Source organism: Branchiostoma lanceolatum, chromosome 9, assembly GCF_035083965.1.
Source record: "Branchiostoma lanceolatum isolate klBraLanc5 chromosome 9, klBraLanc5.hap2, whole genome shotgun sequence".
Taxonomy (NCBI): domain Eukaryota; kingdom Metazoa; phylum Chordata; class Leptocardii; order Amphioxiformes; family Branchiostomatidae; genus Branchiostoma; species Branchiostoma lanceolatum.
In genome coordinates, this window is record NC_089730.1 from 20,979,027 (window position 1) to 20,997,247 (window position 18,221).

General features: G+C 42.8%; 2 protein-coding genes and 1 long non-coding RNA gene across 3 annotated transcripts; all 3 read left to right on the forward strand.

Moving 5' to 3' along the window:
- Positions 1-2,762: 2,762 nt before the first annotated feature.
- Positions 2,763-3,879, forward strand: LOC136441703 (uncharacterized). The gene is made up of 3 exons (XR_010756917.1): positions 2,763-2,877; positions 3,342-3,460; positions 3,762-3,879. It is a non-coding gene; the product is annotated as an uncharacterized lncRNA (long non-coding RNA).
- A 2,201-nt stretch (positions 3,880-6,080) lies between these two features.
- Positions 6,081-10,819, forward strand: LOC136442707 (multiple epidermal growth factor-like domains protein 10). Its single transcript, XM_066439651.1, has 9 exons — positions 6,081-6,267; positions 6,765-6,900; positions 7,331-7,436; positions 7,827-7,908; positions 8,212-8,340; positions 8,499-8,667; positions 9,940-10,061; positions 10,448-10,558; positions 10,806-10,819. The coding sequence occupies exons 1-9, from the start codon at positions 6,222-6,224 to the stop codon at positions 10,817-10,819; spliced, it is 915 nt and encodes a 304-aa protein (XP_066295748.1). The 5' UTR covers positions 6,081-6,221.
- A 1,224-nt stretch (positions 10,820-12,043) lies between these two features.
- Positions 12,044-15,728, forward strand: LOC136441685 (fibroblast growth factor receptor 4-like). Its single transcript, XM_066438122.1, has 7 exons — positions 12,044-12,150; positions 12,741-12,913; positions 13,341-13,460; positions 13,736-13,815; positions 14,536-14,676; positions 14,980-15,070; positions 15,226-15,728. Exons 1-7 carry the CDS (start codon positions 12,090-12,092, stop codon positions 15,283-15,285), a joined length of 726 nt encoding a protein of 241 aa, XP_066294219.1. The 5' UTR covers positions 12,044-12,089; the 3' UTR covers positions 15,286-15,728.
- The last annotated feature ends 2,493 nt before the right edge of the window (positions 15,729-18,221 follow it).

Sequence of the window (18,221 nt, forward strand, 5' to 3'; positions counted from 1 at the left end):
CTCCCCGGTCATCCGCAGGTAACAAGTAAAACGTCAAAGCTGGATTTATATTACTAGTGATGGACCAGCATGTTGTGTTCAGAATATGCTTAAAACCTTGCCGAGTAGAAGAACTAACACAGTAGAAATAGTGGAAAAGCACTATAGTAATGAAGCATTACTGTACGATTTTAGCCACGCCTCAGTTCTTGTATTTATAGAATTTAGAAATCTTTTCACACAAAGCCAGACACTTTTACGTAAAGAATGTTCTAGAAAAAGAAAAGCTTCTTGTTTGTGTCAATTTCATTACCATTTCTTGAGCATTTGCTACAAAGTGCTTATTTAATAACTGAAAGGATTCAGACATAAAGGCACTCGAGAAAATGTTCACTGAAGATAACACGTAACTTCCCTTTTTGCACTGTAGGCTGACTTCCTTTTGCTGTAGTAAATAAAGAATTTAAAGATGTTCATTTTGTGGCGTTTCTTTTTTTCCCTTAACCGGATAATTGTAGCGGAGTAGCGGTGTCTTTTATACCATATAGTTCGATGTCATGGCAGTTTCAACTCCGTTAGAGTTCATGATGGAACAATCATACAGTGATTTGACTCACGCGCGAAATAGCTGAAACTGCGTGGTTACTTAGATAACGTTCTTATAATTCATCATTGTTCATAGTTCAATTACCCCATACAGGCCCCCATATGACAAAACAGGATGCGTCATGAGGAACATACAGACCCTCATGTGGATATATCAGTAATGATAGTTGTGATACCCCCCTATAGTCCCTCCCGTTGACATGGCATGTGGCTAATTGGATTACCCTGGTCCCGTACAAACTCTCGTTGACACTGCCAATGACGTCACGAGGGCGCCTGTCAGGATTCCCCCATGGTTCACCGCGCCACTCCCTGGTGCTATTTCCGTCACTTAGGCGTTTGTGTTACCATGGAGACGTCCGCGTTACCATGGACACGCATGTGTTACCATAGAGACGTCTGTGTTACCATGGGGGTCCCTGTGCTACCATGGACACGTCTATGTTACCAAAGAGACCTCAGTCTCTGTTATCATTTCATGCACGGAGCTGGGATGCTTTTTCAATGACCCACGGAAGTTTTTAAAAGCGTTCAGATCTGATCGTTATTGATGCATAATTCGTGGTTAAGAACTTGCTGATCGACAAATATTGTTCAGTGTCACTGACGAAAAGTAGTGGATGCTGAAACATGTTCAGTTGATTGTCGAATGAGTAACTGCTATTTGGCATGCATTTGGATTCATGCGCTTCGGGAAATAAGTTCAAGTGTTGTTAAAGCATTGCACACTTCTTTCAGGAAAACCCAATGTTAGGGGTTACAAGAATATTCCTCCTATTTTACGGATATCTGAAAAACAGGCTTGTTGCCTGAGTATGTTTTTTTTCCCTGTATAAATGAATAAATGAAAGGAAACGGTGCCGGGGAAAGTACGCCTAAGTGTATCCCTGTATAAATGAAATGAAATGAAGCCGAGGCAAGTACGCCGTGTTCAGGAAGTTTACCCAGTGAACGTGTTGGACAACTAGGTATGCACATCACCAGGGTCGACATACAGCCGAGTTTGTCTCGTCAGGGAACAAACATGCCCCCTGGACAGGTTCCGCGCCGGGCTGTTGATGATTAACCCGAGTATAAACCTACAGAGTGCCTCAAACAGACTTCGTTATTTCCTGCTGGCGACGCACCGCGACCAGGTGGGTCTGTCTGTGTGTCTCTTATGATACTGTATCATCTTAACTGTTTAGTTTTGTTTATTTACTTCTTTATATCTAGCTATTATATAATAGCATAGAGCGAACGTTTTCCTTTTAATACATTGTCGCATTGCCACTGCTAGTAGTTGTACTGAAAACCTTCTTGATAGGGAGAAAATGTTCTATGCGGAGTGTGGTGAATTAGGCATCGGTTTTGTAGTGTCCTTTCTCTCTCTCTCCCTCTCTCTCCCTCTCTCCCTCTCCCTCTCTCTCTCTCTCTCTCTCTCTCTCTCTCTCTCTCTCTCTCTCTCTCTCTCTCTCTCTGTGTGTATGTGTGTGGTTGTGTTTGCGTGTATGTGTGGGAATGTGTGTGCGAGTTTGTGTGTTTGTTTGTGCGTGCGTGTGTGTGTGTATTTGTGGGAATGTGTGGTTTGTCTAAAATGTTGAATGATTGGTCCCAAGACTCACAAATTTAGACAGCACCTTGTATCTTTAAATTTCAGTCACGAAAAATCAAACTGCTAGAATACCCTACATTTCAGAATGAAAGGGAAGTTTACAAAGCAAAACAGGCAGCGTAAAGGTAAATCAATGTGAGGTACGCAAATAGAGCGCAAGGCCCGCTTTGTCCTTTAGAACGTTAAACAAACAGTGACTCATGGGGGCTCCCCTGACGTCTACCACATGTTTCCTTATGGACCAACTGACTGTAACTGTGTGTGTGTGTGCGTGTGGGTGGGGGGGGGGGGTGTTTGAAGGTCTCTGTAGATATATCAAGTCCGTAGGAGTTTCCGTAGGAGTTCCGCATCGATATATTCTTGCTTAGGTAAAGTTTGCAGGGAAGAAGTTTTTTTTTTTTTTTTCACTTTGACATATCGTTGTGAAGCCTGGTTACCGAGCCAAAAAAACAAAACCTTTTCTTTGAACCCCACTTCTTCGGCTGCAAACCTAAGATGTTTTTTTTTTTGGTTATTTTGAACAAAACGATTCGTCACACCGAACTTTGTACGTCTCTTTCCAGGTGTAGCTATCTGAGGCTGCCCCTCCTGTACTCTTTACAGTGTACGTCTCATAGCCGTTCTTAAAATGACCGTGAACTTGGCCGTCCACGTGATTCTCCTGCTCTGCATGGCAACCTTCCCTCGTGCCCAGAGTGGTGAGTACAAGTTTGCAGCAGATAATAGCGTTAAAGAAAGCCACCACACTCTGACTGCTCAATCTCAGTGTGAGTGGCTGTTCGTGATTCCTTCGGCCGCACCTGGCGATTACTGTCGTATTGAGGTCACCTGAACGCTGAAATGGCTGTGAATTTGTTAGGCTCTAGCATATTCTACAGCGAATTGCTAGTCCAAAAAAGGAAGTTTAACCCCTAAAGCTATAGATTATATTCCGCAGCAGTTCTTGGACCATGATTGGTAACGTCCCCTGTCTGTATACTTTTTTATACATTGTTTCATGTTGCAATTAGCCCTCGGACAAGAACTCAGTGATACAAGGAGCCAGTCCTTACTGCTTTATGTTTTGAACAATGTACGTAAATACAGCAACGTGTTTTCAAAATTGCCTATATTAGCCTTGCCTGGATTGTATCAGTCATGTACCCGCGTTTATCAACCTCAGCATATTCCGGATGTACATATTATCGGACCGGAAATCGAGGCCAAATATGGAGCGTAACGGATGTGACGTCAGACCACTGCGAGTGGGACATCGTTACTGATTGGCACAATATAATACTGGTGAGTGTTTAATGCAATATTTGCTGTTGTTTGGATGAAATAAACAGTTGTTTGTTGTCCGGATGTCTTCCTTTTTATTACCAGAATCCACCAGAAGCTCCCATTTTAAAACCAAGTTGATTTAGAATTATTGATATTAGATCCGTTAAGTGTTCGTTGTCTTTTCTGTCTGGATGCCTTGATTTTCTCTTTACCAAAATGAATGAGAGGCTCAAATTTGATGTTCTAAGTTGATTTATGAACATCAGATCCGTTACCCGATAAGTGTTATTTATTTTGACAATATCATTGTTTATTTCAGATCAATTTCGACACGTCCGGATTCCGGCGGGGTTCAGAAAACTGCACCTCCGACGTTTTGACGTTTCACGACGGAGACTCTCCAGTCAGCAGAGTCACAGACTCCTTCTGCGGAGACCAGACATGTAAGGCTTTACCTTTGTTTTACATAAGACTACATTTTCTTCCAGATGACAGGACTCTAGAAACTACCAAACAGTTAGAATGAGAATTCATTTGTGTTGGTAAACGACACTAGGAACAAAATACTTATCTTAAAAAAAAAGCCAATTGCAATATAGGGGATGGAGATGTGTGGTGGAATTCAGCCGAAAAGTTTGGCGTAGATCATTCGAGTGTTGATTTTGTAAAGTTCAGAATTTTGTTCATACTGACAAACTGTTCTTTTCAATACAGTATATGTTTCTTGTACAATCGAGTGCATTGATCTAGTTCTTCCATCAAACTGAGTGACCCTGAAAATGTACAAACACGTACAGCCCCCCCCCCCAACAAAAAATGAAGGCAGAAATGGACAATTTTGACATATTACCCGCCATTCATCACACTGAACATGCGCACTTAGAACCCCGAAATAGCTTATAACTCCGAAGCATTATTTGTAAAATTCATTAGCAGCTGATGACGTAGGGCGTTTGCACCTGTCCACCGCCAGTACCGGTAACCGGATGCACGTCGTCTACAGCCGCGGGTCTGGGGCTACACAGGGAACTGAGTTCAACATTACCTTCACCACAAGGGACAACAGTGAGTACAACTTGTACGGTAATAATACTTTTACTTACTTTGGCCCTTTGCCCCTGCCAGGGCATAGACCACCGATGATGCTCCTCCACTGGACTCGTCTCTGGGCCTTCTTCTTCAGGTCCATCTTGGTTTATTATCGTCGGTGCTTCGCTAATGCTAGGGTCACATTTCCAATCCAGGGCCCGGCCGGGCAGTCTTTGGGAACGCAAAGTATGATATAAAAGACAACAAAAACACAAAACGTACGCAAAATAATCTAAGAGCATAACTTATTTACACACACTTTGATTTTTCGTTTCCGCAAACAGCCCGGCCGGGCCCCGGTTAGGAAATGTGACCCTAGCGTAACTGGTGCGTTTTAGGGGTGGGGACGTTGACCCTACACCAACCCCTTTCACCTCAGGGAAGAGGTTGTCCACATTTCGTCTGGCCTCTGCCCCTTGACCTGTCCAGCATGGGCGACCCTCCCATGAGTGCTAAGGGTGCTTATGCACTCTCGCTGGCATAGCTCTTGGGGTCATTGAGACGCGCAAGCCCTCACACCGCTACAAGGCGTGGACATTATGAGGGGTGGCGCTAATAATGTTTCACGTAGATTAGTGCTAATAACTCGCAGGCCCGAGCTGTATCAATTCTTAGCGTTCAAATGTGGAAAAGAATGTATGTTAGTTCAACTTCTACTTTGTGATAGAATGGCAATAATGTTTCACGTAGATTAGTGCTTATGACTCGCAGGCCCGGGCTGTATCAATTCTTAACGATGACATGTGAATACGCAGGTAGTAGTAGTTCAAATTTGTGATAGAAGAGAACATTGAGAAGCTACGAAGATGCATATGCAAACATATCAATAGTAAGGTTAAACTAATGCCTTGTATAAGCGGCGAACAACAGAAAACCAGAAACTAGAAATAAACTTTTCTAATCTTCACTATAAAGACCTGTCTTTGCCCTTATCCCGCAGAGTATGCTCCGGAGTTCAATGAAGAAACGTTCCTCCCACAAACGGAGCCAGTGTTTAACCACAGCACAGCGGAGGTAATAGAACATACAGGATTTGTCATAACACAACCTCAAAGTCATTTCCTGGCCGAAGTTTCGATAACTCATCAGCTACCTTTCTCGGGGCCTCTATCAGTTTCATACTAGAACTGTCTGCACTATGTACACTCCCCCTGCTCTGTGGAGTGGCTGTCAACAGTAGTCATTAACAAAGACAAGGGAGGGGTATACCGGTATAGTCACAGTTTGGGACCTCATTGTTGCGGCAACGACACCATGCGGCAAAGAACAGTATAGTTCATTGAGGCCTTAAAGAAGGTAGCTGAGAAGTTACCGAAACGTTGGTCAGGTTAATTAACTTTAGGCTATGTTTTTTTTTTCATTGCAATTACTTTTATGTCGAAAGTCGAAATAGATAAAGGGTACGTGTAAGGTACCTTTTTTGTTATTGGTTAGTTTACCTTGCAAGGATCTAAGTGCTGATTAGCCTGGATTGTTGTGTTGGCTAATGAAACATAAAAGAGGTCAACTTGTCTAACACAAGAAAATCGGGCTTTCCGACTTGTCGATGAGTTCAATCTTGTTGTACAACTGTTGAAGTTTTCCATAACGATCACTGATGGCCTCACGCCGCACTTTGAACTTGTCTTTTTAGGATTTCGTGCAAATCGAGCTTGTGTACACTTTGGGCGGAGTAGATATACCTGCAATTATGAGTGATCATCCATACGGCTACACAACCTTCAGCGCAACCGGTGGTAAGTACAAGTACTGTATATAAAGAAATAATAAGCTGCCTCTTTCGACAGCTCTTTCCACTTCTTGTCTCCAAGGCAGTTTACTATTCCCATCATTTGTAAATCTCCAGGTGTAACGTTAACTTTTAGTCTGTGTATGTGGGTTTGTGTGTCAGTGTGTGTGTGTGTGTGTCTGTGTGTGTGTGTCTGGGTGAATGTGTCTGGGTGTATGCGTCTGTGTGTGTGTTTCTATGTGTGAGTGTGTGTGTGTGTCTGTGTATGTGTGAGTGTGTGTCTGTGTGTATGTGTCAGTGTGTGTGTGTGTGTGTGTGTGTGTGTGTGTGTGTGTGTATGTGTGAGTGTGTGTCTGTGTGTCTGTGTCTGTGTGCATGTATCTAGCAGTACTACACCGGCGGTGCTGCTGTTTTCGTCTATGGGACGGAAGGGGTGGCGGCAGCATGGATAAAGAGGCAAAGACTACCATCTCTAATTTTCTTGTCTCCCATATCGTCCCGCAGATACCCTGGAGTTGTACGTCACCTACCCAGACTATATCATCACGGACTCAATCCTGAACTCAAGCCCTTACGAGTGTATCTACGTCTTTGACGGGTCTCCTGTCCGTGGAGTGTACATGGCCGTACCGGGAGACAGGTCAGCTTCTCATTTTATCTTGCATACTTCATCAAGGAATTACTGAAAGTGACAGTCACGAAGATTTTTTGTTTTTGAAATTTATCAGATTTTTCAATGATTGACATAACAGGTGAACGTCACCTTTTCAAGAACCACACTGTACGGGTTGATTCTCTCACCGGTAAGGACTTTTTTTCGATAAGTGTGATGGGTTCTTTTACGTACCAAGGTGTGCCTCTTTTCAAACACGGGACCTCCATTTATCGTCCTATCAGAGGGACGTCCTTAGCCGAAGCTAGGTACTCATTTTCAGCTGAGTTAGGTGAAGATAAAGAATGATTGCTTGGTAACACATAAGCAGCATGAAATAAAAGAACATGTGGAGCGAATGCACTTGTATTTATTGAAGGCTGATCACATACATAATCTATTCTGTGCCTCCGTACAGGTATTGGTCCCCTGAAGACTGGCCATGGGTCCCGTTTAAAAATTATGACCAGCTGGAATTTCAAAGAACTGACGGGGTCTTGAAATACACCTTTAGTGACGTAAAGGTAGGGAAACTGTTTTCTGTCATAGCAGAAACATTTTTCATTGAATTTATAGCTTAATTACATCACGCATGCTATGTTTTTCACCACATATATTTCCATGGCAGTAAGTGTTCATAAGTATCTTTGCATTGTTTACCTAAACTTGCTTCAAATTATATGTATGCTACACTATAATTGTGAACATTGAGGATGACAGAAACAGAAAGTACACAAGACATACAGGAGAGGAGAGAGAAAGAGACAGAAATGAAAGAAAAGGGATCTCGAACCAGACAGACTGACAGACAGATAGACAGACAGACAGATAGACAGACAGACAGACAGGCAGACAGGCAGGCAGACAGACACAGATAACTCCCAAACAATGGCTGTAACTTTTTGGAATTCCAGGTTGGAGAAGAGAATGCTAACCAGAACACCGTGCGATGTGAAATACCCTTTGGACAGTTGACGACAAAACTCTCAGTAACAGGTAAGAGCAGTCCTAGCGGCAGATCATAGAACTGCACCTGTGTAGTCTCCACATAGACTTCTTATGGTTGGGGTCACACAAAAAACGGAATTCGGACAATTTAGGTGAATAATTTTCAAGAAGAGCAGGTTAGAAATTGTTTATTGTTTAATAGAACCTCATTAGAGTCAGTTTACATACATGATACTTCACTAATTGTCCTGGAGTCTTGATACATTTGAGAAATGATCCATACCGAAATCTTGATAATTGCATATCCAGTCAAGTTCATTACATATCAACAAAATTTTCGTTGTTCTCCAGCGTGTCCCATCGGGCGGTTCGGGCGGTTCTGTGCGGAGCGCTGCCAGTGTTTTAACGGGGCCTCATGCCACAGCTTTAACGGAGCGTGCAGGTGCGCCCCTGGCTGGGAGGGAAGGAACTGCACCACAGGTGGGTACTTCATTGAAAGCTGGAAAAAAGATTCCGAAAACTATCTCCAAGACGCCATACACTTAAAATTTCCCTGTAATTTCGCCAGTCTATCCTGTAACGTTGGTAATCTGTTCTACCTACTAGTAACGTTAATGTAACATTTTCTCTTTTCTCAGTACACCCAGAGGTACGCATCAGTCCTTCAGCCACAGAACTGACAGACTTGCGGTACGGACAGGAACTGCAGCTCAACTGCACGGCCTACAACTTCGACGTCATGAACATCACGTGGTCTTTTCAGAGTGACGTTTCTGTCGACTTGCTTAATGTTACAAGCAGCAACAAGTAAGATCTCTGTCGTAGAATCGCCCTAATAATAATCACAAAATATATGATAAAACATGATATGACATGAAACTAAACTATGATGATATCGATCCACATATTTTGCAGTTGCGACACCTGAAAATAAACATTTATCATCAACTTTGCATACTTTGGATACTTCACCAAGCCCATTAGCTAACATACAAGATTTGTAAGCAGTTAATCTTCCAGGACACAAAACATACAAGCATTAGAACTGTTTTTGAATATCAAACTGTTATATTTGAACATTATATCAAGGTCTCGGACCGGAGTTTTTTTGCGATTTCGTATGTAGGCCGACACCCTCAGGTCGACGGGCTACAATTCCGCCGAGAAAAGTAGGACGGAAAATGTAATCACATGGTCGAAAAGCGGTTTTCTGCTGTTTTCCGATGTATTTATCGGTATTGTCCGTTGTCCCTTTATTTTGGGTAGAAACCATAGTAAAATGTAAATTTGGCATCCGAAAATTATCATTTTTTTACACTTTTTTGATCGAACCTGCTCGGAAAAAACGAGTTTTCCTGGGGTCACGGCATATATGCTGAGAAAGCTTAGTAAATGGTGTCTCTGAAAAATGAAAAAAATAAAAAAGTCATGTGATAACTTTTTCGCAATCTCCGATGACGCAAATTCGGTGAAAATGCATTAAAAACGATGCTATTTGGGTCATCAGGCGAGAAAACTGCATCACCGTTCCCGCGGACTAATACAAAAAAGGCTTCGATAGCGAACCAACTGCACCGCGCCCAAAAATACTACAACTCACGGGCTTTTCAGAAGATTCAAAATATTCATACACAGCTAAAACCATCACCAAGCAATCTCGGGCAGAAATCAGGGTGACGACCACGCACTTCCGGCAGATTACCGGGTCATGACCCAACCCCCGGTCACAATTGAACTCCGACCCGGAACCTCAAGCTTAATATGAATAGACCCCTTTCCAGTTACGGCGGCCATTTTGAATTTCGCAGGGTCAGCTGGGGGTCATGCACCAAAGTGAGGCTCAGGGTGGGTCGAGATAAGTCGGCCTATTGATATAACATAGGTATTCCATCCTTGGTGGCACATTTTGCGCCTCTAAGGGGAAATGCTGCGGTACATGTACCTGGCATGTGTAGAAAATATTGTTGTGAACATTTCGACTTGATTTGGGCTAAATTCTAATTCAAATTCAAAATGGCCGCCGTAACTGGAAAGAGGTCTATTTCAGAAGCTCACACCTTTTCCTTCCTGCGTTGGCAGCTCTTCTGTTCTGCGCATCAACTCTGTTACCTGGCCTGAGGACGAAGTTCACGTGACCTGTGTGGGTCATGCCAACAACGGAGCAATGATCGGCTACACTGACACAGTGGAGATACCAATAGGTACAGCTTCTGATATAAATAACTATCTGGTACGCTTGTCGTTACGTTCACCCAATGACGGGCTAATAGTTGCAGGACGTGATAAGAGTATGGGGCCACTGAACCTGGCATGAACTCTTAAGCAAGCACACAAGCTAACTCTCATTGACTCCCTAACTTACCTATTTACTCACTCCCCTTATTCATTCACTCACTCATTCACTCATTCACTCACTCATTCACTCACTCATTCACTCACTCAATACCCACTTTCCCAATTCTCCCACTAACTCACTCCTTGACACGCTGATTCACTCTCTAATTCACACATTCACTCACTCACTCACATATTCACTCACTCACTCACCCACTCATGCTCATCAAGGTATTGTGTTGAAATCTTCTAGTTTGCGAGGATAATTACTGGGGTGAGATCTGTGACCAGGTCTGCAACTGTACCGTGCTGGAGACCTGTAACCGGACCCTGGGCTGCGTTTGTCAGGGCGACGTGTGTCCAGGTGAGTTACATTTGTTCATCAGACCCAGTTAAAGGAGTCCTAAACTTCAGAAGGTGGTGTTATTTTCCACTAGATTATGTATCAATGAAAACATAATCAGCCGACTTTTTACAGAATTCCGCTTGTGGTAAATTTTACAAGGTGTGTTTTTTGGAACAATATGATACTCACTAAACCCGTGCAGACCCTACCCATGTATTCCCTATGTGTAAACATACATCTTTAATAGTGAGTATTTTTGGCATAGATGAGGGTGGTTAAGCACAATAAGAAGCCCAATTGTTAACAAGATATAAAAGAACACAAAGCAAGACGAGTTTTTCTTAACCACCCTGACACTATTTTTGTGATCTAACTTTTGTCAGGCCTTGTCAGGCACATTGTAACAAGCCATAGGCTGAGGTTGTTTAATTCAATTAATCAGAAAATAGAGGGTCATCTGGGGAACTCCCCCCTATGGACTTAAGGACTCCTTTAAAGATAGCAGAAACAACCGCTATATAGAGTGAATCTGCAGATTCGATGTACAAGGATATTCAATCTGTTCCTTTGAACGAGTGCAACAAATAGTGGACAACGGTGAGCCTACAGCTAAAAAAACGTCCCATCCTATGGACCGTTAGACTTTACAGGTGCACGCAATGATGATATACAACAAAGACCCTATTTCGATTCCTATTGATCTATATCATATAGATGCTAATAAGAACATCTTTGCCATATAACCAAGTTGCCCTAGCCTATAACTACCTCTGCCAATAGCGTCCGAATTTCACGTACCTAAATAGTGATCAATACCCATAATTTCAAGTAAAGCATGATGTTTGACAGATCCCGAAGAAGCGGACTTCCTCCTCCTGGCCATCAGCCTGTCTGCAGCCGGGTTGATTCTCCTCCTGCTTGGCGCCATCTTCCTGCTCCACAGGCACAACAACAGGCTGCGGGTCGGAAACATCGACGATCCGGAAGTCTTCCAACTCGGACAAAACCTAAAGGTACGTCATGACAATGAAATTTTCAGACTAAGACTCGAATTTGCCAGATTTAACTATGACGTAGATGATAAGACAATCTGAGAACCCAAATATTTCTTGCAGAAGTGAGTGAAACTGACTCAACTATCGCCTTTTTGCAGGCCGTGATGCCGCTTGCAGCAGGCTCCTCGTCAGGCAGTATCGACATGGAGCTGCTGAAGGAACGGGAGATCGACAGGAGCAGGCTGCAGCTCGGACAGCTTCTGGGAGAGGGCGCTTTTGGACGTGTCGTCAAGGCAACGCTGACGCAACCGGATGAAGACGATGAGGTGGTGGCTATCAAGAAACTCAAAGGTAAACAAGCTAGCGCCAGTCAAAAATCGTAGCTGCACTTTACTACTATTAAATTTGTAGACTTCTATTCTATCAAATAAAAAAAACTGACTTGTTAAGCGTTTGTAAAAGAAACCCAGTTGCTAATTTAACCGTTCACATTCAAATGTTTAGACGATGATGAGACCCAGGCCAGACAGGCCCTTCTGAGGGAAACCTGCATCATGTTGTTGTGTGGTAACCATGGCAACGTCATCGGGCTGAAAGGCATCTGTTTTAGAGACGGTCAGTTCGAGTCTTTGCATCAATTAATGTCTCTGTTTTTGCCGTATTGCAACATTAATTTGAAGACGTATTGGTATTTGGAGATGTGTGGTTGGGGTTGCAAGGCCTAATTCAGAAGTACTTTTCTAGCGATATACAATCCTCTGAACGCATGTGTTTGTTGAGATTGCTGTGCACATAGTCAGCCTCCTACGAGTCATACTTTTAGTCATTTCATGCTTTATCGAACTTTATGGCTATCTTGCCACTGGCAGTGTTACTCGCCGAGCACATACACAACGCTGTCTTAAAGCATCCAGACAAAGGCAATAAATGGAAATTGCTTGATTAACATTCAATCATGTTTTACAAGAAAAAGACTGGACTTATAGCCTTTTTGTCATTGTCTTTCGAGTTTACACCGTATCTATAGTAAGTTCTGTTAATCAAGAGGTATTTTTGTCGTATATTTCAGTTGCTATATTTTGTAATTTTGCTGGACTCGACGAAGAATATTGTATCACTAATGGGCATTTGAATAGAGCCAAACAGAAACGTATCGAGCCTACAACACAGACAGGCCCAGTTAATCCTGATCTGTTTTCCTGCAGGGCCGCTCCAACTGGTGCTGGAATATGCCGAACACGGGAGTCTCCTTCACCTGCTGTGGACGTTACGTGCGGAGTCCAAACTCAACAGGACCGTTCTGGTCAACAAACGGCACATCTTCGAGAACATGATGGTGGAAGTGTGCTGCGGTCTGGAGCATCTGGCAAGCAGGAGGGTGAGAAACTATTAAACTAGCAGATTACAGGCTCAGGACAAGAAAGATTTCAAGCGACTATCGCCCTTCTTAAATCTCATGTTTGCCTGGAGCATCTGGCAAGCATGAAAGTAAGAAACTTGAAGACTAAGGTTCTCTTTCAGATTCGAGACAAGTAAAATTTTACGGGAAACTATCATCACCTCATTAATCTATTAGTTTTTTCTCGAGTTTTAGCCGCTTGGCATCAAATCTATTTGATTTAATCCATGCCAAAACTGCCAAAAACGCATGGAAGAAAAATCTCCATTGACAAACGTACAGCGACTTCTTGTCAGGTCTACTACATCTGTATATACAAACAAAAAGTGGATACAATTGAATGATACAATACTTACATGATAGTGTATGAATAGATATACTAGTTTACACTTCTTTTGGCGTCTAGTTGGTTCACCGAGACATCGCGGCCCGGAACATCCTGATCTGTGGGAAGGGAACCGCCAAGATCGCGGACTTCGGGCTGGCCCGGGACATGTATGTTGTGGGGTATCATCGGCAGGATAGGGTAGGTCTTACTCAAAGGACAATCTCTCGGGGGGACGTCATTTTTCTATCACTGAGTGCTTAGACGACTACAATATTGTCTGATTCTGGTGATCTACGGCAATATGAACAGCTAGATGAACTCAATGTAACTCTGCATGCAGCTCTCCTGTTAATTTGGTATGCATCTATGACTTGCATATACTGTGTTAAGTTTGTGTGCTATGGTCTAATGGAAATTAAAAAAAAAACTTGCCACTTCGTCAGTGGTTATAAACTCTCTTTATGCTCCTCCAGGGCACCGACCTCCTGCCGCTGAAGTGGATGGCGCCGGAGGGTCTGAAGAACGAGGCTAGGTTCACCCACAAGAGCGACGTGTGAGTATGTTTGTCACATTGTCAAGAGACATGATCTAGTTACAACAGTCTACTGACTCTAATTTGACCTGCTATCCGAATAAAGTCGTCTCACCTTCTCACCCTGACGCCTTTAGGCCAATGGCCTGTAAGTTGTAAGCCTGATGGTGAACTCTCTCCATACTGCTCTATCCTCAGTCATTTTCTTCACTACTTGGAATTTGGTTCTTCTCTTTTGGTAATTTCAACGATTTGGTCTAGCCACCTCTTCCTTGGTCTGCCTGCTGGCTTTTCCTTTTTAGGCGTCCAGTTGAAGATTCTTTTTACATCTCTGTCCTCTGGCATTCTGTACAGGTGTCCAAACCACCTCAGTTGATTTCTTTCCACTAATGCCAGTATGGGCTCAACGGACAGTGTTTGGCGAATGACCTCGTTTCTGATTCTATCCTTTCTGGTAACTCCAAAGACGAGCTACATTACTCTCATCTCGGTTGCTTGTACCCCACTTTTCAGTTTTGTAGTTAGGGTCCAGACTTCACTTCCATATAGCAGGACTGGTCTCAGTATGGTAGTATAAATGCAAGTTTTAAATTAGTGTCAAATCCCTGCTGGGTACGAATAATCCCCTGATGTGCTTGTTTGGGAAGGCATAGGAAATATTGGTGATGGTCACTCAAAGCTCCCAGCTCATACCCTACTCAATACCCAGAATCGTTAATCACTTGGGTATTTACTTTCCAGCTGGTCCTTCGGGGTTCTGTTGTGGGAAGTTGCGCAGCTGGGCCGCACGCCGTACCCTGGGATGGAGGGGGCAGACAGAATATATGATGCTCTGCAAAACCACTTCAGACTCCCCAGGCCCCAGCTGTGCACAGAAGAAAGGTTTGTACACGCAGTACTTAGACCATATGTAAACTATCGTGTAAATCACTTGAACGAAAGCTTATTCGTGTTTGTAAGCAAAGATACTACAAAGTTAACTATCAGGTTTAGTCCAACCAAGACAATGGGTGGTATCAACTTCAAGCAACCTTTGACCCTCTCACTCATCAAATGTGAATAGGTCATTAGAATACCCCAGAAAGACTGCAGGTTCGGTCGAAAAGGCATACTTTGGAAATGTCCCTGGACAGTCACGGGCCAACATAAATAATGACTGTCCTCCTGTCCCCTGTCCCCGCCCAGATACCAGCTGATGCTGCGCTGCTGGAAGTTTAACGAGAAGACCCGACCGGACGCCACAGCTGTCGGACAACAACTGGAGGCTGACCCAAATGTGAGATATCTCTACAACCATACCTAGCCACATGGAGGATGACTCTCAATGTGTTTACTTAATATATGTTAATCATCATTTTCTTAGATGTTGTTACATAACCATTAATTGGTACTATAATGATCTTTTATTTTCATTTCCTCCTCTTCAATCAGGGGTTCTTCTACTTCCACGCACCTGTCGCAGCGATAGGAGTACCGGTCACGCCGGTATGAGACCACAACTGACGCCAGGACAAAGTCGTCAGTCCGAATGAGGCCAAAGTAGTGTATGGGAACTAACGGTCTGATATGTCTGACTGGGGTCTGTAGACTAGTACAATGTAGTCATTTTGTACAAGATGCTGTATTTTAGCCTTATTGCATTTTTTTATCAAGAACACTGCATCATGTTTGCTATGTATCAATTACTGTACAAAATGTAATGTTCTTTTCATAGGTTTTATGTGTCAAAATATGAAAACTCGTTATCAATGTTACCGATAAAAAGATTTTTTTGAACCTTTGAATATTCATGCACATTGTTTAAATGTATAAATGTTAAGCTAGCTATCACAATGCCGATGGTTATCAATGCCCATAACAGAGTCCATTGCAACTTTTTGTCATGTTTAAAAAATTGTGATACTCATATATGCATCGGTTGGTATGTGATTTATGTGATTTATTTCGACTCTTTATATCTAAATAAAGTTTGCTTGAATTTTTTCTTCTTGCCTGACGTCATGACATATCATCATCCATTGACTTGATAGTGTATTGTTTGGTCAAACTGTGCTTCATCAATCCTAATTGCAAAGCAATTTAACAAATCCGTGACGGAAATAGCAACAGGAAGTGACGGGCTGAAGTTGAACCTTGGGGAATCCCAGCTGGTGCCCTCGTGACGTCACTGATTGAGTATAGATTAGGGTATGTATGAAATTATCTGATAACGTGGTCCGATCTGTCGTCATGAGGGTCTACATGATTGTGTTTTTTTCACGCCACTGTTCCCGCATTCAGGATTCTGGACAGTGATGGAGACATAAGGAAATTGAATTCAGCCACAATCACAATGTTTTTATTGCCACGTGATCATGGATAAATCAAACCAGCTGAGGTTTTTGTGTTAAACATGCACGCATTTGAATGCAGTTGGTTTTGAGATTAACAGACAAGGACATTTAATTTGATAAAAAAAATGGACGGGGATTTTGTATATCTTATTTTTCACCCGTTACACTACCGGAATGAGCCTACCATGACATTCAACTGTATGGTGTGAACTTTATCACCTTCCTGGTACTTATATCCATTTGAAATTAAACGAAGTATGAATAATCAAATGGAAAAAAAAAAAAAACCATATTTGCGATGACCTCGAAGTACTTCAGCGTAGCCGTAACCCACACATGTTCAAGCACTTAACACATGCTGTTTGGACGGGAGTTAATATGAAATGAATGTTGACCGAAGTCTTATCAGAAAGGCAAATATTGGTTCAAGGTGCTTAATGCCGATAAAGGCTGTTTCTTGGGAGAGTTGAACTTAAACACACCTGTTACTTTTAAACACCTGCACGGAAGACAGGTAAGTTTTGTTGGCAAGAGTTTACTCCGTAGGACCTTAGAGAAGGAGTCTCTTCCCTTAATTCCTGTGTAGAGTTTAACAATATCAATGCAGTTTTTGCTACGTCTGTATGTTTGGCTGCATTGCAAAGGTAGGCAATGGAATCAACAATATCTAGTGCAAATGTCTTAAGGTGAGTAGCGTGTTATTCTTTCTTAAAATGCTTTTTAATTTGGTTAGCAATAATGGAGAGAAGATCGCAATCTTAACCACAAGGAACCTCTCTGTTCGCCTTTCACCTGGATTACAAGGCGGATAAAGGGAGACATAAGGATAAACTGATACTGATTGATTGGATGATTATGAAATAGCGAGAAGATAATTCTGTCACGGATGCTTTAAGGTTGTTTTTTTAGAGCTGCAGCCTTCTAGTTCAATGTGGGGTGTTATTGTTGTGGGCATGCAGGTGACGGTATACCTCTGCGTCTCTAAGGCCAGATTTGTACACAAGTTTTTGGAGTCAACTCGTGGCTGTGTGTGAGGAGCTTTGGGCTGCTCAAGTGGAGTTTTCTTACTAGAAAACTCTACTTGAGTGGCTTAGGGTTTTCCTTGCATAGTCCCGAGTGATCTAGTAGTAGTCCACTGTTTTCTGCTGCTGCAGTAGTTAAAACATCCTGCAGCCGCAATCAGTCTTCCTTCAATCTTTTCCACTTAGTCCGATTCGTCGCGAGCTTCCGTACGTTTCTAAGTAGGACTCAAAGTCGACTAAATGAACGCGTGTGTAAACCAGCCTAAGGTGTTTCTCGTCGTTGATATTTTTCACGGTTGCCACCACACCTGTCCGTTCCCTACCTGTGCCTCACCTGACCTTATCTCAGGTGACCTGTGCCTGGTTACAGGTGACCTCTGACACTCTTGTGAAGTAAATGTCAAACAAAGAAAACAGTGCAGGTGTGTTTATACAAGGGCTCCTGGTTGTGATGTTGGAACGTTCCCTTGCAATTGCTCTGTACCCAAGCGTCATGTTAAGGGTGACGTGAACGCCAAACAAAGAAACAGCCGGTGTGTTTACACAGGGCACTGCTGGTATTGGGCCGGGGGTTCCCCTGTTCTGTACCCTGGTACTGACCTGGTGACCGATTTGTATCGGGAGTGACACTTCAGTTTGAACGATTGTACTCTATTGTCAAATAGAACACTTATGTTAGAAAAAAATTCTGATGATACGAGAATGTAAATGGAAACGTAACACATGCACAGACACACACACACACACATACACAGGAGTTTGATGTATTTATGGTGATGATGAAGTTATGGGGGTCAATTTACCACTCAAACTACAGGAAATACCTCAGTGTGGAGTATTGCCTTATTGCTCCTGCAATGAATAGAAAGAAATCTGCTCTTTATTTATCTGCGGTTAAATATTCGACGGTGTATTTCCTGAACGACCCAGACGTACATAAGACATGATCGCCTTAACTCCACGTTTTTCAGTAGCACAGGTACGACATGAGCTATTATCGTTACATGTTTGTAAGGTGACTTGTTTTAGAATATGGAGGCTGGTTGTTTTGTCCCGTTACCACGAGCACCTG

Coding starts and splice junctions, on each gene's coding strand:
- LOC136442707 (XM_066439651.1), top strand. CDS start 6,222: ATGAGTGATCATCCATACGGCTACACAACCTTCAGCGCAACCGGTG. Junction 8,341..8,498: donor GGGAAGGAACTGCACCACAG/GTGGGTACTTCA, acceptor CTCTTTTCTCAG/TACACCCAGAGGTACGCATC. Junction 10,062..10,447: donor CACAGTGGAGATACCAATAG/GTACAGCTTCTG, acceptor GAAATCTTCTAG/TTTGCGAGGATAATTACTGG.
- LOC136441685 (XM_066438122.1), top strand. CDS start 12,090: ATGTTGTTGTGTGGTAACCATGGCAACGTCATCGGGCTGAAAGGCATC. Junction 13,816..14,535: donor TTCACCCACAAGAGCGACGT/GTGAGTATGTTT, acceptor TTTACTTTCCAG/CTGGTCCTTCGGGGTTCTGT. Junction 15,071..15,225: donor AACTGGAGGCTGACCCAAAT/GTGAGATATCTC, acceptor CTCTTCAATCAG/GGGTTCTTCTACTTCCACGC.